At 39.6% G+C, this 27,437-nt stretch overlaps 1 protein-coding gene and 1 long non-coding RNA gene across 2 annotated transcripts in view; one reads left to right on the top strand and one right to left on the bottom strand.

Moving 5' to 3' along the window:
• LOC125484460 overlaps positions 1-24,720 on the top strand; it is a 50,899-nt gene extending 26,179 nt beyond the window's left edge. The window contains exon 3 of the long non-coding RNA XR_007263298.1: positions 23,997-24,720. This is a non-coding gene — a long non-coding RNA (uncharacterized LOC125484460). The remainder of the gene's footprint in view (positions 1-23,996) is intronic.
• Positions 1-25,825, bottom strand: part of eif2s3 (eukaryotic translation initiation factor 2, subunit 3 gamma) — a 29,037-nt gene extending 3,212 nt beyond the window's left edge. The window contains exons 1-9 of the mRNA XM_020509778.2: positions 25,634-25,825; positions 19,353-19,416; positions 17,376-17,503; positions 16,693-16,814; positions 11,308-11,402; positions 9,823-9,981; positions 6,896-7,030; positions 5,624-5,718; positions 1,916-2,060 (exon numbers count right to left, since the gene is read on the bottom strand). Of these exons, the coding sequence (XP_020365367.1) occupies positions 1,916-2,060; positions 5,624-5,718; positions 6,896-7,030; positions 9,823-9,981; positions 11,308-11,402; positions 16,693-16,814; positions 17,376-17,503; positions 19,353-19,416; positions 25,634-25,702 (1,012 nt within the window). The 5' untranslated portion in view covers positions 25,703-25,825. The remainder of the gene's footprint in view (positions 1-1,915; positions 2,061-5,623; positions 5,719-6,895; positions 7,031-9,822; positions 9,982-11,307; positions 11,403-16,692; positions 16,815-17,375; positions 17,504-19,352; positions 19,417-25,633) is intronic.
• Between the last annotated feature and the right edge of the window lie 1,612 nt (positions 25,826-27,437).

Genomic DNA, 27,437 nt, shown 5'->3' with positions numbered 1-27,437 from the left:
ATGGAGAGAAAATCTACACAGTTCACAATACTGAATATATTTTATGCTTGTAACAATTTTCTACTTTCACTCATGCTATGATGAGGTCACTGGTCAACTGCTTTGAGGTGGCAAAGCATTTCCCCTTTAGATCATTTTATGTTCTGCTCTGGACTATGGCAAAATATGCCTTATATGTTTGATTGGTCACTCTGTTGCATTTCATTAAGTGAAGAAAACATGAGAAACGAATGGCTGAAGAAATATGTTGAAATGCCATCATGACATTAGCTAGTATCAAAAAGGGTTAAATAATTAACCCTTTAATGTTGATCTTACTTCACGTACCTCCTGCACAGTGTAACCTGTATGTCTCATTCTAAGTGCCCTACGATCTGTATGTCCTTGCTTACTATGATCTGCTTGTACTGCTTGCAAACAAAGCTTTTCACTGTACTTAGGTACACATGACTACAATAAATCAAATCACATAAAAATAGTACTCATGAGCCTTGATTAAGTTCAAAGCAGCAAGAATTTCATGGTTACCATATTGATATGTCCCTGTATTTAATGAACTTTCAGCCAGTAGTTACATTTCAAAACTGGACAGAAACCACTGAAAAAATGGCTGCCTGATGATCACCTAACCTTTTTGTATTGAAACTATTTCCCTGGCTCAACAAGGAACGACAGGAACATTCCAGGCTGATGGAAGTCAATACTCTGTCCTGAAACCAAACTAATCCAATTGGGCCTTAAACTTCCAACCTGTGTTTCCTAGTGTAGGTTAGATGGGCTTCAGATTGGTTTCACAGATCGGCGGAACATCGAGGGCCGAAGGGCCTGTACTACACTGTAATGTTCTATGTTCTATAAGTTACATGGTCATGCTCCCCACATGCCGATCAGCATTCTGATGCATGGACTCTGGAGGTCCATGCACCGACAAGAAAATTAGAGGAAGTTTTGCTCCTAAGCTGTTGCAACTTCCAAATTCATCTGAAAACGAACCTTCTAGAAAGTAGGCAAGAAACCGGACATCCTGCTGAGAATTTTGATTCCACTTCAAAGCAGCAAACCCATCCATGACATTGGGAGCTTGCGTCATCAGAAACCAGAGACAGTTACAATCCATTACATTATTTTACCAGAGGGGGAGAGAATAATAAACCTTTATTTTAAACTGCTCACAATCTCCATGCTGGATTTATTTAACTGGGTCCCACACTGAAGGTAAGAAAACACACACCTCTTTCATCACGTGGTGACCAAGGGATCAAATTTTGTCCATGACAATATGGTTGATGTCTGCAGTACTTGGCACTGATCATTATCACAGACAGAACTAAAATCTGATGACTCGGTGGTCAAAACAACTTTTTTTAAATCAATTGACTAGGCCACGAAATGTTTTTAAACTGATATTCATTGAGTAGAACTGATCAATTCTAACCTTGGGGACAAGATTAATTTTGAAAAGTCCAGCTTGAAGCAGAAGAAACTGAACAATTGTGACAGAATGTTATATTTTAAAACTGGACAATTTAGTATTTCTACAGATTCTAAGGTATCAAACTTCACAAATGTTCAACCAGCAGCATTGCTTGTTATGTGCTTTGAAAGTAAACGGGCTTCTGATTTTTGACTGCTATTTTACTTGGCTGCATTCCTGGAGTACAATCATATAGAAAAGGTATTTGCTACTTAAAACAACTGAAGATAAATAATAGATAACAGTCCTTTATTAAGAATAATGAAGCGTAAATGTGGATCATTGGCATTTTCCTCCCATTAAATGGTTTTCTCACCATACTGACAAGCCAACAAAATATTTCCTGCATCGTGTGTTCAGTGACCTTCTGGACTATAACCAACAATTAGGTAATATGCTTTATCAGGTAAAACCTTATTAAAAGTTAAAGACGCTCCTTACCAATAAGGCCGCCGGGTACTGCAAACTGAAGGTCATTGTGCTCTGCAAACAGTGACACAATCTTTGAGAAGATGGGTTTGCACATCAGCTTCCCCTCATGGTCTTTTGACACAATACCAGGTCGAACTTCAAGTTCTTGCCCTACCTGTGACAAAAAGAAAGATTTTTTTTTTAAAAAAAGTCACTCATTAGGATGTGGGCACCACTGTCTAGGCCACCATTTGTTACTCAGCTCTGTCCTTGAGAAGATGGTGGTGCCCACTTCATGTAAGTATGCATACAGTACCATTAGGAAAGAAGGTGAAAGTTTTCATTATTGCCAGATGTTATCAAGTTGGACTTTGTGTGATGTCAGCATGGTTGTGTTCACCACTGTCAGTTCTGGTGCTTTAGTTGATGCCAGATAGTCACCTGGTTTCATTCCGATCTTTAGACTTTATGAAATAATTGATTCAACTGACATGCAATAGTTGGTACAGATGGCTTGCTAGGCCATTTTGGAGGAAAGTTAAGAGTCAATAATATTGCTGTTGGTCTGGAGTTATACGTAGACCAGAACAAGTAAGGACGGCAGTTTCTTTCCCTGAAGGTGATTAGTGAATGAGATGGGGTTTTATGAGAATTGACAATGGTTTCATAGTCATTACTTACCTTCAAACTCCAGATTTTTACTGAATTCAAAAGCTACAATTTGATGTAGTGGGACTTGAAGTCAGCTCCTGAAATTATTATCTGGGTCCCTGGATTACTAATTTGGCAACAATACTACTAAGCCATCATCCCCACTCCCTCTAACAAATAAGGCAGCACAAGCCAGCAGCTGTGCCAATTTTGGGGAGCTACCAGTCACTAGGGATAATGTGATTGAGCGTTGAACAAATATGACAGAATTATAGGATTGATGTATTCCAGGAAGAGGCCCAAGATATCTACACCAGCTCTGAGTATTCTGGCTTAATCCCAATCTCCTACCTTTTACCCATATCCTTGCATGTTGTTTCTATTCATAAAGTCATCTAATATCCATCTGAACACCGCATATCAACCCTCATCCACTACAAATCTATGCAGGGCACAAAAGAATGTGTGTCTATTTACATAAACCACTGAAACCTAATGCACAAGTATGAAAGAAAAAGGATAATGAAATATTGGGTTTCATCTGAAGAGGAAGGAATTACAAAGAAGAGAAAATTTCATTCCAGTTGTAGAGAGTATTCGTCAGTTCACATTTGCATTAGATCTTTCAGTTGGCCTACTGCCAGCCAGACAGATTCACAGTGCAGATTCACCAGATTGGTTCTGGGTCTCGGAGGACTAAATTACAAGGCCAAGTTGAAAATATTCCCTTGAATACAAGTGAACATGGACTTTAAAATGCAATAAGGATTTGAAAACGTATAAACACAGAAACTACTTCCTTCCCTGGTGGAGACTGGAAAGCAAACAGGCATTTTGTTAAAGTTAGGGTTGGGGCATTTAGGAGTGAAATTAGGTTGATCTGACTTGTCTAAAATGCTATGACTTCAAGGACACTTGAAGCTTTCAACATAGAATTTGATAGATTTTTATTAGGTAAGGATATCCAGGGCTAAGGAATAAAGATGGGAAAATGGAGACAAAGTAGAAATCAGCCACAGTGGAATCAAACTGTAGAACAGCCCAACAACTGATGTCAGAATTCCTATGCCAAACTGATGAAGAATGCAAGAGCTAATAATAAGATTTGAGGGACAGCACAGATGTACTTCAAATATGAAGAAATGTAAAGATTCTCCAGAATGATACTAAAAATGGGAGATTGTTATTATGAAGAAATGTTCAAGTGTTTACCCCGCACCCCCCCCGCCCCACCAAAATGCAATGTAGGAGGTAAGGGTGAAATCTCAGATTCCAGTGGCTAATAACAGATTGTACCAATACCCTAACAGTGGAAAACAAAGGGAACAAAGACTCACGATGATCAAAAAGAGGAAAAAACATTTTATCACAATGTCATTATTAGAACATTGAGGAATATGCATCACAAATAACCAATAAGGCAAAACCATGACGTGAAGAGTACTTAAAATGGAAAACATGAAAAATATTTTAGGAAGGAGAAGACAAATAAGGTTAAAGTCTGTAAACCAAATTGGGAAATCTCGACCCACACAGTTGCCAGTGGGCTGACACTAAATATTTGTGATGACCTTTCTTAAAAAGCATTGATATTATATAGAATACAACAAATATTCAGCCATGATGGGACGCGATGGCATAGTGGTATTATCGCTAGACTGTTAATCCAGAGACCCAGATAACATTCTGGGAACCATGGTTCGAATCAGGCCACAGCAGATGGTGGAATTTGAATTCAATGAAACATTTGGAATTAAGAATGAATCCATTGTTGACTGTCAGAAAAACCATTCTGGTTTGCTAATGTCCTTTAGGGAAGGAAATTGTCATCCTTACCTGGTCTGGCCTACATGCGACTCCAGACCCACAGCAAAGTGATTGACTCTGAACTGCCCTCTGGGCAATTAGGGATGGGCAATAAATGCTGCCTAACCAGCGACATCCTCATCCCATTAATGAATAACAAAAGACTTGAGAAACAGGATGACTATCACAGACAAAAGCCGAAGTTAGTCATTTCTAACAAGTTAGAACAACAATGCAAGGTTTCCAGATGGAAAAAAAACCCTACTGATAAACTATTCCAATTTAACAAACAGATGGAAAACCAATGACCCAAGCTTAAATTATGTAAGATCAAGAAGAAAGTGGTTTGGCAAATCTTTTCTCAGAGATAGTGAACTTCTGGAATGTGTTATCAGCAAATGTTAATTCTCTGATGCCTTCAAGAAAGAGCTGGACAACTATGACTGGGGAACAGGTTGCATCAACCAGAAATTAAGTGGCTTTCAAAATAAAACATGGTCCAAATAATCAGCTAGATTGGTTCTGATTGTCAAGAGTGGGTTGGAAAGGGATTTTCCCCCATTTTTATTATCCATGTGTTTTCCTATGCCACCCAACAGACTAAATAGCTGCAGATGTTGGGTTCACTATTGTATAGTCATGATAATTTGGGTGATCACAAGAGAGGAGTCGGCTTGACAAACTAGTTTGTCTTTTCCTAGCTTCTGTTTATGTATTTTAATCACAGGAACTAAATTTAAGTTGATGCAGGGTACATCATTAATACCAATCAAGGCAAATTCACTGCTGATTTTAAAGAACAAACACACTTTTTGAATAAACTAATACAAAACTAAGTGGCTAAAGAGTGTTTTATTTTAAAGCTCTATACTTAACTAATGTGTACCATTTAGTATAGACCACAATTTGAAACACTGAACTGTATAAACACAGTACTGTTACACAATGATCAAGTAACAAAGCTGCAGCAAAAGCAAGTTCCTTCAGACAGACACTGGCAGTAACTAAAAGCTCATTACTGCCACCAGCAGGAATTTATGGGTTCTGAGGACATTTGAAACATATGCAAGTTAGTGTATATGCGAATTGAAAACAACTGAATTGACACAATTAAAAGAAAACAGATTTATCAGTTATAAAGTTTGTATCAGGTTACAGCAACAAATGAACAGCTTCCATGCTACATACCGATACACCAGATTTAAACTTTTCAACCAACAGTGGATCCAATTCAGAGGCTCTCAACCACATTCCATTCCAATTTTTATTCATTGGTCATACCTTTAATACTCCTTTCAGAATGCTTCCACCAGCTACACCACCTTTTAGATCATCTACTTCACAGCCAGGTTTGTTGACATCAAAGGATCGAATAACTGCATTGATAGAGAAAAACATAAAAACAAATTTTAAAATATGCAATTTACTTCAACACCCTTTAAGATCAAGAAGAAAATAAACAAAAAATAAATACAATTAGCTTAGATTTAAGTAATACTTTAAAAATCACAACGGTAAAAGCAGTGAACAGTAAAGACAGGTGTTCAGGAAAATAGCCAAAAGGTGGCTAGATTTAAATTCTGACGAATTAAAAAGAGAGTAGTGACAAAACAAAGATTCAGGTTGAACATCTAGGAGTGTATTGTGAAGGTAGCTAAAAACAGACAGTAAAGATGTAAATTGTGGCAAAGATGGTAGAAAAGTAACCCAAGTCAGAAGAGTAGAGTTGCATGACTTGGAATTTCTCCATTTGCTGAAATCTTCTAAATGGTAATGTACTCTGACAGGAACTTAACTGGGATGTTTATCATGGAAATGGCTTGGCTTGGCTATTAGGGAGAGAACTCTCTCGTAGTTTATGGCACATATACTTATATTCAACCAAAATTACCAATATACAATCTCAGGAAACCACACAGAATTCTAGGACATTCAACAAGTGTCTTTTCTATTGAAAACTGCCAGTATGCTCCTACTACCAAATTAGTAGGCCAGACCACATAGCTGAAGTCCAGGTCAATGAGGAAAACTTTAAGAATACCTCAAAGAATGATTAAAGAGTGATTGGTGCTTTAAGCTACTAGAACAACAGGCATATTCCAACTGTGGTTCAGATTCATTAACCAGGCTAAATAGTAAATTTTACTAATATCAGAGACAAGAAACTAACAGACCTTAAATATGCAACATAGCTTCCAGTTCTAAAACAAGAACATTCCAGGTACAGATGCCCTGCATGCCAGAACTGTGTTCTGACAAAAAAAAGTCTAAAAACTCCTACTGCCATTCCATTTAAAATCAGTTACCCTCGATACCCAAAATCTCAATAACTTCAATACCGATAAAAGATCAAATACATGCGATGCTTGGTAACAACACGAATATGTCCAATTCAAGATGAAAAACAACTAATGGTTTGAAGTATACTGCATTTATAGAATATTTTATAGTGCAAGGAATGTAATTTCAGTCCTTTCAGACTTGTTCAAAATTATGATCATCCAACATACAATTATCCAAGATTTTGAAGAACAAGGAAAATAAAACACTCACCAATTAGCCTTGGTTCAGATACAAAATCTCGGATGGGAACTGGAATTTTTTTTACAATATATTCACACACTACTTCAATGTTATATTTTAGCTGTGCTGAGATTGGAATAATCGGTGCTCCTTCTGCAACTGTACCTGTGCGTCCAAACATGAAAAGGTATTAGGCTATAACTCCAAACAATATACTATTACTCAACAGTGCAACGTTAACTTTTGAAATTTAAGATATTAACGCAATGAAATAATCTCATTATAAAGAGCTTCCTATAATCTCCTCAACTTCTAAAGCAAACATCTCACACTGGCTCACAATTCCAAGTGTCAGCTTGATCCTTTCAAATGCTGTTGTTCCAAATGAATGTTACCTTGAACGAGTCTGTTTATTAAAAATTAATAATCATGATGCTTACATAACAACAAGGCTTGACTGTAGAACTGCTTCATTGCTAAACAAAAATGAATTGCTGGAAAAACTCAACATGTTTGGCAACATCTGTGGAGAGAAATCAGATTAATGTTTCAGGTCCAGTGAACCTTCTTCAGAAATGCACCTGAAACATTAACACTTTTCTTTCCACAGATGCTGTCAGACCTGCTGTATTTTTCCAAAATTGTGTGTTTTGGTTTCTGATTTCCATCACCTGCTGTTTTGTTTTTTTTTAATCATTTCTGAACATACTAGTTAACCGCAATTTCTACTTTTCAAAAGTCGAACCCTTTCAGCGAGTTGTGTTATATCACTGAATCACGGCCAAGTACTGTTGTAGTCAATTATTACTACTCAAGGGAGAACAGGGTCTTTCCTCTGGTTTAGTGGCCAACATTAACCCCACAATCAAAAATATTTTAATTTGTTGTTTATCTTCTTGTTCTAATTGGGCAGATCATGTCTTACTAACTTGATCCAGCTCTTGAATGAGGCAATACATTTTTTTTCAAAATATAGACTCTCAAAATGTATTCAATGAAAACCACATAACAAGACTCACTTGCATACATATAAATGTGGCCAAAGAAAAGTGGAGTAACAGTGAACAGTTGACTTTTAGATTACTGGGAAGTATGCAGTAATGCTTTCCTGGGGTTGGTATTAGTTTTTTCTGATGTACATTAATTAACTGGACCCAGCTTAAAGTTTCAAGCTTGTAAACAGTGCAAAACCTGGAAACGTAGTACATGGCCAAGGTTTTCTTACGATTAAAACAGATTACAGCACAAAAGAAATTAAGTGTAACTTTTAGGAAACATTGTTTGTTTAAAGTCAGCTGATATGCATTCAACTGCAAGCCGATCCAGTGTAGTTACAATGCTGGCATTAAGCCAGCAATGTAAAATATTGCCCAGGAATGTCTGTCTAGAAAGAGCAGATAATTCCAACCAGACCTACTACCACGCCGTCAGTCTACTCTCGATCATCAGCAAAATGATGGAAGGTGTCATCAACAGTGCTATCAAGCAGTAACTGCACAGCAACAATCTGCTCACTGGCACAGAGTCTGGGTTCCACCAGGACCACTCAGCTCCTGATCTCATTACAGCCTTGCTACAAACATGGACAAAAGAGCTGAATTCCAAAGGTGAAGGTAAAAGCGACAGCCCTTGACATCAAGGCTGCATTTGATTGAGCGTGGCATCAAGGTACCATAGCAAAACTAGAATAAATATAGGAAATCGGGGAATATTCTCTGCTGGTTGGAATCATACTGGCACATAGGAAGATGACTGAGGTTGCTCAACGTCAGTCATCTAAGCTCCAGGGCATCTCTGCAGGAGTTCCTAAGGGTAGATTCCTAAGCCCAAACATCTTAAGTCATTTCAATCACCTTCTCCCCATAAGGACAGAAGTGGGGATGTTTGCCCATGATTGCATTGCTCAGCAACATTCTCGGACTTGTTCAGTATCTAAGGAACAATGTTCAGTATCAACAAAATCTGGACAATATCCAGGCTTGGGCTGACAGGTTACAAGCAGCATTCACACCACAAAAATGCCATGCAATGACTATCTTCAATAAGACAACACCCTAACCACTGCGTTTTGACATTTAATGGTGTTATTATCATTGAAATCCCCCACTACCAACATTCTGGGTGTTACCATTGACCAGAAACTCAAAAGGACTTGCCACAAAAACAGTGGCTACAAGGGCAGGTCAGACACTGAATACTCAGAGTAACTCACCCCCTCACTCCTCAAAGCCTGTCCACCATCTACAGAGCTCAGAGGAGTGTGATGGGATACTCTCCACTTGCCTGGATAAGTTCTGCTACAACAACACTCAAGCAGTTTGACACCATCCAGGTTAAAGCAGCATGCTCGACTGGCACCATATCCACAAATAACCACTCCCTCGACACTGATGATCAGTAGTACTAATGTGTACCATCTATAGGATGCACTGCAGAAATTTGGCAAAGATCCTCATACAGCATCTTCCACACTCACAACCACTTGCATCTGGAAGAACAAGGACAGCAGAAACATGGGAACAACACCACCTGCAAGCTCCCTTCTGAGCCACTCACCATCCTGACTTGGAAACATAATGCCATTCCTTCACTGTCCCTGGGACAAAATCTTGCAATCCCTCCCCAACAGCATTGTAGGTGCACCTACAGCACACAGTGGTTTAAGAAAGCAGATCACCACCTTCTCAAGGCCAACTGGGGACAAGCAATAAATGCTGGACAGCTAGTGACACCCACGTCCCACACTGCTGGTGACATATTCAAGAGTGTTACAAAAGACAGATTACAACTGAAGAATATGGCTTTTGAAGAGGAGGAAAGAAACGTAACTAAATGAAATTCTACTGAAGAAATGATGCCGGACGACTGGCCAAAATGGTCCTTCATGTGCCATTTCATTCCAAGATTCATGAAATTACAAGTAAAACTGAATGAAGTTTCATTTAGAGACAACCTACCCTGAACAAAAGCAAGAATCTGTTCATGCTGTTCCTTTGCTTGACTTTCCTTTACAAGGTCAATCTTGTTCTGCAGAATCAGAATATGTTTCAGTTTCATGATTTCAATAGCAGCCAGATGCTCTGAAGTCTGAGGCTGTGGGCAAGATTCATTACCAGCTGAAGAGAGAAAGAAGCATTAACTGTAGCATAAAAGGATGATTGCTTACAAATCCGAGCTCCCAATAATTTAGTTTCCCACCAATACTTACTAGGTAAAAGAAAGAAAACATTTCAGAAAAAATAATTTGGCATAAAATGCAATGTAGATGATCATGAGCTCGTTACAAAGATGCAGCATATTTACAGATGGCTGGGATGTGGAGAGAAGCCCTATATGCAAAGATACAATTTCAAATTATTCCCCACTTTGATACTCAACAGATAATCATGATCCAAGAAGTGAATGAAATTTCTTCATGACATTTTTAGGGCCAGTACAAATGATTTTCATCCTTTATTACTTGCCATTCATATACATACAACACTGGGAATGGGAAACCCAGTGAACTTGTTCAGATAAGGATGCTGATGCCAACTGCAGTGTCTGCACCACCGTACTGGCTAATTACCAAAGACAACCGATGTTGGGACTGATCTTGGGACTTTTCCTGACCCTCAAGATTTGATCGCCCATCAGGTGAAGCGCATTGTCATTGAGCCAACAAAAGAATCCGGTAATACATAACTAGAAAGTAAGGAAATATTTATCATTTTCAAAAATTAGACATCACTATTAGGTAGGACTTGGAGCACTATTGATAATTGCGTTTGCTGAGCCTTTGAAATCTCTGCTAAATAAACTCTCGACTGTTCATTCTTAGACTAATCCTTACACAGTTAAGGGAAATAGATTCACACATTTTCTAACAATTAAACAAATAATTCCAGCCCTGGAGATCATTTGAAAGGGAATTCTAATTTAATCACAAGAAATTATTAAATTTAAATAAACAAAGTTTTAACTAACCATTGAATACTCTCCCTGAAAGAATGCTAAACATTGATACATTGATCTGATGGTCATTTACCTAGAATTTCTATTCTCTTAACTTTCTGGATTAAAAACATTTGCATTCTTCAGCATTGCTTATCGTTTCAACTCAGGTAGCTAATACAGTTCTTGGTTGCGTCTTTGTAACGAGCTCATGATCATCTATATTGCATTTTATGCCAAATTATTTTTTCTGAAATGTTTTCTTTCTTTTACCTAGTAACCCAGACTTATTCACACTTGCCAATTTACACAGGAAAAATACAAGAACTATTGTGGCAAGATTTAAGAAGTGACATAAAATAGTTTTTTTTCAGGATTACAAGGATCATAAGGATTTGTCTACAAAATCTTACATCAAGAGTAGAGTACAGAAGCAATCAACAGTCATGAAATAAATAACAACATTCTGCGAATGATGGTGCAAATCCTCCTGTAAACATCCCAATTACCTATTAGAAGCAAAGCTGCATCCATGACAGCAGCTCCGTTCAACATAGTAGCCATCAAAATGTCATGCCCTGGACAATCCACAAAAGAAACGTGCCTACAATAGAACAAACAAAAATTGAATATAGGCAGTCCCCAAGTTGTCAGCAAATTCTGTTTGCAAAATGATTTACACACAAGTCAGAACACAATGGAGGATAATATAAAGTAGCCATCTGAAAATACAGAAATGCTCGTATGTCAGATCTTGTAAGTTAAAAATGTACTCAATACATTTATAAACACTTTAGGAACACTTAAAAGTCAAGATTGAAAGAAAATCACAAGCATTGCCTCAAATTGCCCACTATTTAAAAACTACATCATAGGTAGTCAGCTGACAGTCGTAAAGTCCAAAATTTATTTTCATCAAAACCAGTAACTTTAATTTATTCACTATCTTTAAAGAATGGCAATATCGCAAGGTGGTACAAAAGGTGTGATCTAACAATAAATGTTTGCATATGGGACATTATCCATCCCAAATGACACGTGTTAGTGATGGCTTGCAGCCTTTTGAACGAATACGGTCCATGTGATGTAAGGACACCCACAGTGAGCAAAGGAAAGCGTTCCAGGATTTAAACCAGTGTTAGTAAAGGTACTGCAATAAATTTCCAAATCAGGATGGCATTAGGCTTGCAGATATTGTTGTTTTCACACCACTGATAATCTTGTTCTTTGAGATCAGGGCTTCATAAAATGGGGGCTGCAACCTCACTTGATCACAAGCTAAGATGTTGTGGTTGAGAGTTCCAAGGCAGTAACAGCTGGAGCTTTGACCAAGCAAGCGAGAAACAACTTTAAATCCTTGAATCTTTCGCAAGCTGTTGATGCAGTCTAAATAACTCAATCTGTGCCCTTTGTTGTGCAGTAGTGGCAGGCTTTAACTGCTTTTGAAAGAACAAAATCTCCTATCCCTCTCAGCCTTATTTTACAAGCCCATCTCCTGGTCTTGCAGGTCTGCCATTTCCACTCCTAGCTTGAAATGGGGTTGTCACTGGAAAAAATTTGGAACCTTTGTTCGAGATTGCACAAGTCACAGATTTGAAAGGCGCTTTTAAAACAGCCTTAGTGAGTTGCTACAGTAAATCTTGTACCCAACATAAACTGTTACGTTGGGTGACATAGTCAAGGTTCAAGATAACAACTGGGGTACAAACCAAATGTCTTCATTTGTCCTAGATGCTGATGAGTTGAGTGCTGTTGAAGCTGCACTCAGCCAGAAAAGTGGACTCCTTGCCAGTGTTGTGTGCATGACTGACAGCCATTGTGGTGAGGTTAGAAGGCAAGTTACATGCTGTTCAATGCCCAGCCTCTCATATGCACAGTATTAATATGGCTAATTCAGTTGTCTTTATGGTCAATGGTGAGATGCAGGGAGTTGATGAAGGAGAATTCAACAAGGTTGATGGCAACTGAAAATTCAGGAGCGATGGATAGATTCTGTTGTTAGAAATGGTCTTTGCCTGGCACTTGTATGGTCTGAATGCAGTGAGCCAGTCATCAGTCCAAGCAACAGGTTATAGAGATAAAAAGGACATTATGATGACTGGATTTAAACAAGATGAGGAGTATTTTAAAATTTGACTACTAGGGAGACCAGAAAAAAAAAGACTAGGATGGAGCTAATGGGCAAACAGAATTTGCTACAATAAAGGAAATCAACAAGAGGGGAAAAAAGTGCCACCTCAACACACCACCCTGTCCCCTGGCCCCTGGCCAATATCTGTGTCTCAGGCTTGCTGCAGTACTCCAGCAAAGCTCAGCGCAAGCTGGAAGAACAACACCTCTTTCTGCTTGAGGACCCTGCAGCCTTCTGGACTCAATATCGAGTTCGATAACTTTAAGGCTTGAACTCTCCCATGTCCTTGTACCTAGCCCCACATACCAGACCTTGTTATCACACAGTCTGCTATTACACACAACCTATGGCCAGCCACTAACAATTCCCATTAACAGATATTCATCCTCCAGGACATATCATTATCCACCCCTTTGTCTACCCAACTGTTGTTCTCTCTCTCCCTCTGGGCTCTATCCCCACCTACCACTTATTCCTTACCACCTTCCCCCACCTTATCTTCTGGTTATAAACCAACACTTTCCTAGCTTCTGTTCTGAGGAAGGGTCACCGCACCCAAAACGTTAACTCTGATTTCTTTCTACAGATGCTTCCAGGCCTACCGAACTTTTCCAGCAATATCAGTTTTTGTTTCTGATTTGCAGCATTTGCTGTTCTTCCAGTTTTTATTTAATACCTAAAAAAGGAGTTGTTGACCTATAGAACCAATAGCACAGGACTGCTTGTATGGCTAACAATGAAGCAACATGTCATGGACAGAGCTGAGTGATCCCGCAACTAATACGTCAGATCTAAGCTCTGCAATTCTACCACATCCTATTGTGAATGGTGTATGGCAATGAAGCAACTAACTAGAGCCGGAAGCTCCACAACTACCTAACCTTCAAGTGATGGGGAGGACAGCACATCAGTGCAAAAGACAAGGGTATGCATTTGCAAGTATTTTCAGGCAGAAGAGCAGAATGATGATCCATCTTGGTCTTCTCAGAAGTCCCCAGCATCAGAGGCCAGTCTTCAGCCAATTCAGTCCATTCCATGTGATATCAAAAAATAGGTGAAGGCACTGGATACTGCAAACCCTGACAACATTTCAGCAATAATATTGAAAAGGTGCACTCCAGAATCAGCCAAGCCCCAATCTAAGCTGACCCACTACATCTACAACATTACCAACTATCCATCAATGCAGAAAATGATCAAACATATCCTGTCTACAAAAATGACAAATTCAATCGTCAATTTCAGCCCATAAGCCTGCGCACCATCAGCAAAGTGATGTAAAGTGTCATCAACAGTGCTATAATGTGGCACTTACACAGGGAGAGGTAGCATAGTGGTAATGCCACCAGACTAGCAAACCAGAAATCCAGGTCAATGTTCTAGTGTTCGAATCCCACTTCAAGACACGTGGCAAGCTTAGAATTCAATTAAACAGGAATGAAACAAATGTTAGTCTATCGGTGACCATGTAATCAGCATCAATTGTCATAAAAGTCCATCTGGTTCATCCATGTTCTTTATAGAAAGAAATCTGCTATCCTTATTTGGTCTGACCTACATGTGCTTCTCCAAATCCACAGTAATGAGATTAACTCTTAATTGCCCTGTGAACAATTAAGGATGGGCAATAAATACTGGCCTAGCAACACCACACCCTTGGAGTGTGAAAAAAATTTAACATCTCATTAACCTTCCCTCCTGCATAAGGTCATAAGTAGAAATGATACTGACGACGGTACATATGTTCAGCACTATTCATGACTCCTCAGATACTGTAGCGGCCTGTTTAACAATTGCAACCAGACCTGGACAAGATTCCGGCTTGGACTGTTAAGTCACACACATACTAAACAAGGACCATCTCGTAATCATCATCACTAGACATCCAATGCCATGACCATCAGCAAACACTCCCCCTCAAATAATCATCCATCAACCAAAAACTGAATTGGATCAGCCATATAAATACTGTTGTATTCACGGTGTGGTGCAAGTTGTACAACTACAAGAGTACAACAAGAATTCTCAGGTGAGTAAGGCACCGCCTGACTCCACTATCGACAAGATATGAGTCAGTAGCATGTTGGAATACTTTTCTCTTTGCCTGGAGGAGTGTAGTACCCAGCAACACTAGCAGCTCAATACCATTCAGATAAAGCAACCTGCTTGACTGAGACTCTGTCTACAACCTTCATTGTTCACTTTCTCCACCAATGCACAGTGAAAGCTGTGAATACCATGTACAAGATACAGTGCAGCATCTCACCACAGCACCTTCCAAACTTAAGAACTCAAACCACTGTAACTGGTTCTTCCAAAAAAATAGTTCAGGTGCCAGAATCCAGCAGACCATGTGTCTCCATACAGCTCATTAGAACGAATGATCAAAATACTGGTAAGTGGTCACATCAAATCTGCAAGAAGATGTTCCTCAATTACAACCCGTTTTGTTCCCGCACTGGCTACAAATACAGGAGACAAACACTGGGACTGGAGTAACAGAAAACAACACAGAGGTTGTAGTCTCACCCAGCCGGAGGCCTGCAAAGCAGAATTGCAGCAAGATGTGGGAAGATAGGGCTACAAGCAATACACCCTGCAATCTTGGTGGGGAGAGAGAGAAGACAAGGCTCCCATGCTCCCATTATAGGCACCAGTCTCCTACAGGACCACAATCATGGTGGAGTTGTGTGTCAGGCGGACAGCTCCCCATCCCATTCCAGGCACAGTGAGATCAGGCAGCCTCCCAAGCTGAAAGCAAGACAGTGCAAGCAGCAGTATGCATAAGGGAGTGAAAGAATGAATGAATTTTGCGGAGGCCAGTTCAGAAGGTGTTACATTAGAACCAATCACAAGGTAGTTAGTTAATCCCAATTACATAGTTTGACCCTAGTCCCTTTCCCCTTACCTGGTGACCAGGATTTGGGACCTCATCTATATCATTATCTAGCTCTGCTTCTCAAGTTAAAAAAAGGCAAAAACTCTTACCCAATGGGCAATTTTTAATGATAATCTTTACTAATACCTTTTTAAATATGAATTTATCTTCAAATTTTCTTTTAGTTCAGCAATTTTTTTTCATACCTGCATGACGCTATGACTATCAACTTTCATTCTGAAATTCACGTCTGATATTGTGCCAAAACTTAGCTTTCTGAAATGTGCTCACCAAATCCTTGAAGGGGAAAGAGAAATAATCCAAATGTGGCCCCTTGCATGAAAATGTTGAACAATCCTGAGCTAGAAAAACATGTTGCTGCCTGAGAACATCACATCTTGCGAGCTCCCCTTCAAGTCACTTGCCATTCAGACTTAGAGCTAGATCAGCTTTCTTTGACTGACAGATTCCAAATCCTGGAACTTCCTTCCTAACAGCAGTGTGGGTATATCTATACCACATGGACTTTAACAGTTCAAAATGACAGCAACCCACCACCTTGTCTACTAGGGATAAGCAATAAATGCTGGCCTAACCGACAATGTCCGAATCCTATGAATGAATGAATTAATTAATTAATAAATAAACAAACAAACAAACAGAAAATTCCAAAGCATACTAGAAAAGAGGTGCAAGGACTGAAACAAAGAGTTTTTGAACTTCATCTCAGAGTTGCACCAACCAGCAAAAAGAACTATTGTGACATGAAAATGTCACCAGATACAACGAATGCAAGCCAAAAAACTGAAATCCCCAAAAGTGTCTCTGAAACAATTCTCATTAATGTGCTAAATCTCAAATGATTTGTATCTACATTGCACCAACCTGACTAGCTTAAAATTTCCTTTAGTTCCAGGGATATCTGAAGGGAACTCATCTGGCGTGCTGCTACCACATGACCTGTAACAGTCAGGCCTCGGACAACTGGGATCATCAAGTTTGTAAACCTGAAAAGTTACAAATAAATCAATATAGACAAGTCTGAAGTTTTACAAAAGGCAATTTTAAAAAAATCTACTGGATTAAATTGAAATAAAACAAAGCTATGAATTGCTTAAATATTTTGGTCTAGCTCAGAAGGCACTGGATACTTTCCATAAAATTTTTCAAGAGTATAATTTTTCAAATAAGCATTCCATCAAACATTTGCATTTTGAATTACAAAGGTGAAAATTTCTGGCTTCAAGCTACCGTTATTGCCTCACTCAATGAGTACTCACAATACAGTATATATTACCACCATTTATTGAAGAGTTTTATAAACACAGAACCACTACATTTAAAGTATATTGTTTATCTTTAGATGTTAATAATTTAAACTGAAATCTTGGAAATACCAAATTAGTAGGCAATGGTCTTGACAATGTCACAGCACAAATAAAAGTGAAACTTTAAAAAAAAAAATCGCAATTTAAAAACAAAATCATATACAGGTTAATTTAAGTGAACATGAATTATGAAGTCAAAATTATGCACCACTCTTCAATCTGTTAGAGTTTTTTTTATACCTTTGCATTGGCATATCCCAACTTGATAGTAATATTTCTTTCCAGTTCATTTTTAAATCGGACAGTCTGAACACCGGATATAGCTTTAACTACAGTGGACTTGCCATGGGCTACATGGCCAATTGTGCCTAAAGGAAAACAAGTTAAGCTTAAGTACTTGACACTGTTACTGGACACAACATATCTCAAAATCTGAACTAAACCTCACTCAAAAAGAAATTCTGTATTATTTTTCGTTAACTGAGTATCAAAGCGCAATCTATTTGTAAAGTAGCATGAGATTTCTTTTCTTTAATCATAAAATAAACATTTTAAGTTACCAAATTTCAAATGCCAAATAACTTTAAAATTCAAACATTTAAAGCTTCTATTGATCACAGTAATTTCTTTTGGCAGATAGGGCAGGGTACCCATGTCATTCTATTCTCTCCGAGTATCCTTGAAGTTACCTTTAGAATTAGACAGAGAATAATGCAATATAGCAAAGGAGAAGTGTGGCCTGACAACTAACATTTCTTTCACTGCTTAAAGTTCCCCAGTGACATGTTATTCAGAAACTTACTATTAGCATATACTATAATTCACTTTCGAAAAATATTCACAATGTTTATGGTCTTGCATGTTTGTGAATTAACAACGATCGTCTCCTTTTCCTTACTCACTCCAGAATTCTAAGGGCACAGAATTATAATAGGACAATGAGCTTTGCCGCTCACTTGTTAAGTTGCCAGCTAGTGAGTCCATCCCCATTTTGGCTTTTTTAATTTCATTTATTTTTCTAATCAACCTGTTCAGAGATGTTATTATACAGGTCATGTTGCGATTGTACATGACATTGGTGGGGCCCCTTTTGGAGTATTGTGTCCAGTTCTGGTTGCCCAGTTATAAGAAGGATATTATCAAGCTGGAGAGGGTTCAGAAAAGATTTACCAGGATGTTATCAGATATGGAAGGTTTGCATTATAAAAGAAAGGCTGCTAGGGTGGGACATTTTTCACTGAAGGGTAGGAGGTTGAGAGGTGACCTTATAAACGTTCATAAAATAACGAGGGGTATAAATAGGGTTAATGGTAGGTGTCTTTTCCCGAGGACGGAGGACTTCAAGACTAGGGGGGACATTTTTAGGAGAGAGATTTAAAAAATACAAGGGACTTTTTTTAAAAAAATACAATAGTTCGCTCGTGGAATGAAATTCCTGAGGAGGGGGTGCATGTGGGCACAATTACAATGTTTAAAAGATACTTGGATAAGTACATGAATAGGAAAGGACTGGAGGGATATGGGCCAGGAGCAGGCAGGTGGGACTAGTTTAGTTTGGCATTACGTTCGGCATGAACTCGTTGGACCAAAGGGTCTGTTTTTGTGCTGTATGACTCTGACTTCTGGGGCAGGTGAAACTTGAACCCAGGCCTCTTGGTCCAGGGGTAGGGACACCACCGCACCACAAGAGGCAAACCCCCCCCCCCCCCCCCCCCCCCCCCCCCCCCCCCCCAAGCCTGTGGGCCCAGAGCGGGGCAGGGATGGCAGCCCGTGGGCCCAGAGCAAAGATGACTACTGGTTAGGAACCAATGAAGCCCGGTCAGACCAGGTGGAAGCCCTTATAGAAAGACTGCATTGCTTATCTTTTTAGCTTTATTTCTCATTTTCAAGACAGCACCGTGTGTTGGCGACATTGTACATTTTTCACTGTACTCCTGTTCTTTTGTAACTTGAGTATACGTGACAATAAACCTAATTCTAATTCTGAACATCCCAATTTTGTTTACATTTAAGATAACTGCAAACGTTAAGTACTTGTGACTAGACAGAACTCAATACTGGCTTTCATGTAAAATTTGGCTTTATAAATTCAATTATCAGAAAATATTTATAATATGTTTTGCTTTTACAAAAGTCCATGGCTCTAACATATTACATTCAAAGCAGTCATCTACCTCCAGTAGAAAACAAAATTGATGTAACTGAAAGGTAACTCACCTATATTGATCGTAGCTTGCCTGCTGATGACTTCAGGAGATAGAGGTGTTAATTTGCTAACATCCTGTTGAAAAAAAATGCACTGGATCAGCTTTTGGCCAGAGCTGGTCATCGTTCTGCCTTTGTCCACAGTCAAGAAAAAGTTTTTCATCTTTGACACAAATATTATTGCTCCCTTTGCCCTTTGTTCCATGGTATCTTTTTATATAATCTCTCCAGCCCTCGAGTGCATCCCAGACTTTTCCTTCTGTTCTTCCTATCCTTTTCTTCCAACAGCATATAACTGACATTTCTATCTTTGTTCAAATGATTTCCACCACTTACATCATTTTCCTTTGATTTAAAACAATATCAATTCCACTCCTGCTTCACCAGTCAGAATTAGTAAAACACATTACAAATTAACCCCTCCCTTCAAGTAAAACAAATTCCAATTTGAGACTCCAACATTACAACCCACAGTTGCAGTATAACTGTTGCCAGGTTTGGTGATTCTGTACTAAATAATGAGTAATCCACAGATGGTGCTTTCCTGCTAAAACATCCTCTACAAAGGTGCTGCTTCTTTCCCCTAAATCTGTGAGAACTTTTTTTGGTAAGGCATCAGTGATTCCAACAAGCCACAACAGCAACCACACATTGATGGCCAATAGATTACAAATTCAAGTCATATTTTGCTTGTGAATATACTTATTAATATAAATTACAAAAGGCAAGAATCCGTAGTAGCCATGAAACCATCTTTGTAATGCCATATCAATTCGACAGGCTGCTGAGATGGCCACATTCTTCTGTTGCAAGAGTTATACACTCCCTACATCATTCAGGCTAAAACTTAAGTGTCTCCAATTATCTTAGGCCTGTATTCTGGAATTTCTTCTCTAAATCTTTCTGCCTCCCTCTCCTCATCATTGCCCATCTCTTTGGGCTAGCTTTTGCTCACATCCAGTAACTTATATGGACTCCCATCAATTTGTCTGATGAGACACCAATGAACCGCCTTGGAATGGATTTCTACTTTCAAGGCACAACAATAAAGCCTAAATTCTTTATTTGTCTTTATCCACCAGGTAGAGATACCTTACCACCACTTGTCTCATCCCCCAATCAGAACGGCAGACCCTGAATTTTAATCGAAAACTTTGAGGGAAATTTGTATATCACTTTGCCTTATATCAGTTTGGTTAACACTGCCTCCAAATAGACCTGAGCTTTATTGTGTTAGTGTTCATAAGCATAGCCTCACAAAACTAACAGCTTTAAGAATCTCACAACAGCATTCATAAATGTCTGTAAACAGATCCCAGCTCACTGTTAGTGGTGGAGGGTCACTTATCTGTCTTCCAACCAGTTATCTCCCAAGAAGAACAGAAATTCCTGGTCAACCTCAGGTCTGACAGCACGTGCAGAGAGAAAGCAGAGCCTTGGAGCCTGTCTGAAGAAGGGTCACTGGACCTGAAACATCAACTCCGCTTTCCCTCCATAGATGCTGCTAGACCTGCTGAGGTTCTCCAGCAATTTGTTTCTGTTTCAGATTTCCAGCATCTGCAGTTATTTGTTTAGTGAATTCTTCCAAAAATTGCTTGCTAAACACGGAATCGCAAATTCAGAGAACAGCACTCAATCCTGAGCATTTGCACCCATTTAGTCTGAATATTTATTTGGACTTTAATATCTGATCTACTTCTCCATTACTACAGATAACGGCAAAGCAATAAGGTAATCTGTATTTAGGATGGGAATCTCCAACTGTTATTCCATTGGCAGTGTGATCTGCAACTAAATGCCAACCTGCCCATTTTTAATCACCAGATTCCAGAATCTGTTTTATCAGGTTTTCATGTTCTCCCCTTCCAACCCTGATCATCACCACTCAATAAGAACAGTTGCTTATATCAGCTCAAAAGCAAAAGCCATTAACCTTAGTTTGAACATTGCCAGATATATCATTTTAGGCACTATGTTTACTTTGATAAATAGCCTATTTCCAGAAAAATCCTGAGATATTGTATAAAAGTGAAATGCTCATGATAAAACTGATAAATTTATTAGAAACCATATGTAATATAAAAGCATCACTTTATGCATAATAATGTCAGCAGAAAAAAAAAGGTTCTATTCCCTCCACAAAATAAAAACCAAAAGAACTGTGGATGCTGTAAAGCAGAAACAAAAACAGATGTTGCTGGAAAAGCTCAGCAGGTCTGGCAGCATCTGTGAAGAGAAATCAAAATTAACATTTCTGGTCTGGTGACCCTTCTTTAGAATGGTCCGAGGAAGGGTCATCGGACCCGAAACATTAACTCCGATTTCTCTTCACAGATACTGCCAGACCTGTTGAGCTTTTCCCGCAACTAGTTTATGTTTCTATTCCCTCCACCTTTGCTTTCCGAACCACCACAGCCACTCGGGTCTTTAGTCAGATCTTGGATCTGGAAGTAAAGAAGTTTACTCCAACAGCAAGACAGGGAGCCGTGTCTGTTCTTGAGCAATGATGACATTTGTTACAACATGCAGACATACTGGATAGTAATTCCTGATCCTGCCTACAAAATGCAGCACAATTCAATTCTCAGGAAAGCAGAAGCAGGTAAAAACCATGAACAGTAAAGGAAAACCATGAAAAACACAATGAGCAACATGGTAATGATGCTTCTATCAGCCCTTCATGCATGCAGTGGGCAAATCGTGATTTTCTTACATCCTTTGGGACTTGTATATTATTCGATAAGACTCATCTGAAATGATTATCATTTCAGAATTAACTATTGCCTGTTTACCTAATCACTATACAGTTCATTGTACTCATTTTGTACATTTTTTTCTTAGTACCCCTTTTCTTAAGTTATTTATCCGTAAAATCTTCCAGTTCTGCAAAACAAATATGCCCGAATGTCAACATGTTGTTTTTGTTTCAGCAAACTTGTTATTAGCCAATTTTGTCCAAAAATTGTTTTATGCTACCCTTACCCTACCCAAACCAAGTATGAGACAAACAATCACACTGGACATAAAATATAACAAGGCGCAGATGAAAACATGCAGTAGTTTTCTTAGATGACAATTGTTTTATTCAGTGAGTGAGGAGTTATGCACATTATTCCATAAAATTTATGGACAAAATTGTCGTCATCTCATTTTTATAAGTTCCACCAGACTTTATTGCCTTTTACTACTTAATACTGGAGATCACCGAAGTCTCGCCTTCAACCTCTGACACCTGTTTATTTTGTTATCCACTCATTCTGCTCCATCACTGGTGGACCATCCAGCTGTTACTTTCTGGAAACTATTCCCTGAATCCGAGTTTTCCAAAATAAGCTCTAATTGTCTGTGTTTTTAAGTACGATCCTAAATATTTGTTTATTCCTTTTTAACTCTGATACTTGACATCTGCTTTATTAATCTGGTCTATTAAGTGCTGTGTATGAAGTGCTAGAAACGCAAATTTATTTCACACTAACAGAATTATTGTTCCATTAGAGATCTTATGAAATCTTTAGAGATACCCTTACTAAATCTGAAATTAGTGTGGGCACGATATTTATTCGTGTAGAATTAATATTGCACTTAAAATACAGTTTGCCAGGTAACATGATGTTAAAAAGACAAGTTTTGAAAATTCACAAGCAAATGGAGCAGATGTTTTCTAAGCATATCCAGGGGAGTATCAAGGAGGTTTTCAAAACTAAAGAAATAAAATCCTGGTGCAACATCAGAATAACAGAGGGATAGAAGTGGGCCACTCAGACCCTCAAGTTTGTTCTGCTATTCTATTAGATCCTAAGTTTACATTCATTTTCCACAATAATTTAACAATTCCATTATACAAAAATCTAACTATTCACTCTATATCAACCAACCAATCTAGTTGACACAAGTGACTGTGAATTAACATGCCTTCACAGAGCTTAAAAGAAAAATCTGAATTATGAAGGTGATGCAGTATTTGGCAACTGCAGGTTCCATTAATACATCGCTCTCTTTTTACACTGTGAGAATAAACACTAACAGCATTTACTGACCATTCAAATATCATTAATTCATAGCATGTCAACTGCCTTGCAGGTTCAATATCTGATGTAGCAAAACTTGGACAAATGTGCAGAGAACCTTACAGCATAGAACACCAGTCAGCCTATCCAACCTGTACCAGCTCTTTGGTATAGCTGGTTCATCAGTACCACTCCACTGCTCTTTCTTCGATCCTTGCCAAGTTCCCATTTCAATGTTTTTAATCCAATTCCCTTTTTGAAAATTGCTGTTAAAGCTTCCACCACCCTACCAGGCAGTACATTTCAGCTCATAACTTGATGTTCAATGTCACTGTTTTCTAAAAAGAAACAATCAGTTCAAACTTGTATCCCATGGTTACCTAACTTTCTGCCTTCGGATACAATTCCACTGTTTCACTCTATCAAAACCATTCATGATTTAGAAAACCTCTTCTAAGATCTTCTGCTACCTTTGCTCAATGGACAGCACTGCTTCCCCAGTGTTGCCACACAAAATAAAAATCTGATCCTGGTGCCATTTTAGCTACCTCTTACCTACATTCTTTCCAACCCAATGAGATCTTTCAGAGTTTGACATTTATAACATAAATACTCCAGCTGAAGCAATCTTGTTGATTTGTTTTCTTAGTATCCATTCAAGCACAGATGATGCTGGACAGACAACAAATGATCCATTTCAAGACAACAAGGTGCAGAGTTGGATGAACACAGCAGGCCAAGCAGCATCACAGGAGCAGAAAGGCTGACATTTCGGGCCTAGACCTTTCATCTGATTCAAAATGATCCATTTCATTGTGTTGCCTTCATTTTGTGCATTTTTTGACTGATAGAGGTTTGGGATAACATTTTTGCTTTGTATGCTGTACCCCTATAAGAAAAACACGTAACTGTTTTCTCCAATTATCCTGCCAAACTTCCCTGCTCTATGGGAAGCACAAATAGGAAATTTGCAGAAAAAAATTGTTGCAGAGTTGTGGAATGATGAGGATAACTGCAGGATGATAGATATGTGGTTTGGTTAAGTAGACAGAAAAGCAACAAATGGAATTTATTCCAGAGAAGTGAGACGTTATGCATTTAAGGAAGGCAAGCATAGCAATGGAATACACAATAAATGGCAGAGCATTAAAAGGATAGAGGAAGTGGGAGACCAGGAGGTCTGTGCCCACAGACCTCTGGAGGTGGCAGAAAAGTGTTAAGAAAAGGTATATGGGATTCTGTCCTTCATTGGGTGAAGTCCTGAATACAAAAACAAGGATGAGATACTGGAACTATTTTGGAAACTGGTTATGCAACAGGTGGACTTTTTTCTACACTTCTTGTCACTACATTACATAAAACAGATAATTATTCTTGTGGGAATAGAAGATTTTACAAGAACATTGCCAGGCGTTGAAATTACAGCTGTGAGGAAAGACTTGATAGAGAAGGGTAGTTTTCCTCAAAACAGGGAAGGCTGAATAGTAAGTGATGTCTTACATGATGTTTACAAAATAATGTTGACAAAGCAGACTCGTTTCTCCAAGTGGAGAGATCAATAACCAGAGCACACAGATGAAGGAGAACACGAAAATAGACCTTTTCACCTGGAGGGCGCTGGTATTCGCTGTCCGGTCTAGTGGTTGAGGCAGCAACCCTCAACTAAAGGAGCCGATTATTCTGCAAACTGCAAGATTACAGATGAAACGGTGGAATGCGAGTAAAGGATGGGGAAGGGGGTGGGGAAGGGGGTGGGAGGTTGCAGTTTGTTCCAGCCAACGCCGACATGACGGGCTGAGTGGCATCTCTACGGTGTAACTTTTTCACGGTTAGACAACCCTCCCTTTTGCGAAAGAGAAAAAAAAAATTTCAAAAGGCTGGATTGAGGAAGAGTGTGTCACTCCCTGTGTGGTGGGACAGAGGTTGGCCAGAGATAGAGGCCATTTCTCGCCCCCACCCCGCAGAAATATTGAGAAAACTGGTTTCGGGTTCACACTGATAACGGGGGCGGGTTTTACGCAGTAACGGAAGTGCTTGGCGGGGGCCTTTCAGGCCGTGACTTGTACTGGCCAAGCCGAGCGGAGCGGAGAACGTCCGGCCAGTCCAGCTACAGTACGCCGTGGGGAGTCTGCTCTTCGTTGCTGCTGCCCTCCGGCCAATAATCACTGCGCTTCCCTTTCTCTCTCCTCTAGGCCCGCGTGTGTCTCCATGTGCCGGCCCGGGCCGGCTGAGTGAGCCCCGGTCCGTTCCCCTCTTATACACAACACCCCCGAGCCGTGCACTGACCAGGGCGTTGAGGTCCTGCTTCGCCAGGTGCGGCTGGCCCACGGTGACACCGGCATCATCTCCCGTCATCCTGCTCCCGGCCTCCCAACCGCCCGCCGCCAACCGCCGCTCCCAGAATGATGCAACCCCTCCAACGCCAACGACACCAGGCCGTGCCCAAGACAGCCTTCTGGCCGCGGCTCCCGCAGTCAGCGCCCCCTCTGGCACTGCAGCCTCTTCGCACCCAAACTGCAAAGGTTGCAAAACGAGAGGCTGAAATTGCAATTCAGTTTAGAAGGGGCAGTGGTTACAGTCTTTACTCCTGGTTCAAGGCCCGCCCGTTCCGGAGGCATGACCCTAACAATAATTAGAACGATGGAACAATTCTTCCATTGACAGGGAAAAAAAAACGGTTGGAGGACATGCTCCATCTATGTCAATGGAGGTGAGGTAGAAAGGGTCAACAGCACCAACTTCCCAGGAGTGACAATAACCAACAACCTGTCCTGGACTTCCCTCGTAGATGCAAGAAGGCACTACAATGCTTCTTCTTCCTCAGGCATCTTAGTAAATGCAGCATGTTCATAAGAACCCTCAGCAACTGTCTGAAAAGGTGCACCTTTTGTTTTGTCAAGTTAGTTTGACAACTTGTTCAACAACAAAAACAGAAAGTGCTGGAGAATCTCAGCAGGTCTGATAGTGTGTATAGAGAGAAAAAAACAGAATTAATGTTTTGAGTCCAGTGACCCTTTGGAATCCAAAATAAGACCTCAAAGTTTTAGGCTACGGTCTGGCAGATCTAAAACAGAAATGAGGAGGAATTGCTTCTCTCAAAAGGTCATGAATCTACAGAATTCAATACCCCAGAATACAGATGCACGATAGAAAGCATACTGTCCGGGTGCATGACAGCCTGATTTGGCAACTGCTGTGCCCAGGACAGTAAGGAACTACAGGAGGTTGTGTGCACAGCCCAAACCATCACGGAAGCCAATCTCCCATCAATGGACAACAAGGTGCAGGGCTGGATGAACACAGCAGGCCAAGCAGCATCATAGGAGCAGAGAGGCTGCGATAGGGTTAGGGTTAGGGTTAGGATTTTAACTCCGATCCATGGACTCCATTTACACTTCCCGTTGCTGCAGAAAGGCTGCCAACATCAGTAAAGACCTCTCCCATTCTGGTAATGCTGTCCTACAACCTCTTCTATTAGGCAGAAGATACAGATACATAAACACATGCACCAACAGGTTCAAGAACAGCTTCTTCCCTGCCATTATTCGATCAAAGAATGGGCTCTCTAACTTCAAATAATGTTGATCTTGTTAATGTTGATCTTGCTTTGTGCACCTCCTGTGTACCGTAATCTGAATACCTCACTGTCTAAGTGCTTCTTCTGCTCACAATACAAAGCTCTTCACTTGGGTACATGGGACTACAATAAATCAAATCAAATTAAATCAAATTAGGGAGCAACACGTGTGCAAACCTGGGGAATACCCTAAAAGCTGTTCAATTATTAAAGGTTTCTGAAGAAGGGTCTAGGCCCGAAACGTCAGCCTTCCTGCTCCTCTGATGCTGCTTGGCCAATTATAACATAGCTTTGTTCTCCATAGTTGTGAAAATCAGCCAGATACTTGATGTGAACTGAGAAAGCAAACAATATTTTTTCCAGCCAAACCACTCCAATGCATTGAACCGAACTAAGCTTTTGTTGAACTAAGGAGCCAAGGACTCCAGAAAGTCAGCTTGGGAGTTTGATGTGTCAGCTGAAATAGAATAGGATATCCTTTATTGTCATGTGCACTCAAGTACAGAAGTACAG

The sequence above is a fragment of the Rhincodon typus genome, chromosome 11 (genome assembly GCF_021869965.1).
Source record: "Rhincodon typus isolate 14 chromosome 11, sRhiTyp1.1, whole genome shotgun sequence".
In the NCBI taxonomy this organism is placed as follows: domain Eukaryota; kingdom Metazoa; phylum Chordata; class Chondrichthyes; order Orectolobiformes; family Rhincodontidae; genus Rhincodon; species Rhincodon typus.
The sequence above is the reverse complement of the archived record's forward strand: the minus strand, read 5'-3'. Positions and strand labels throughout refer to the sequence as shown.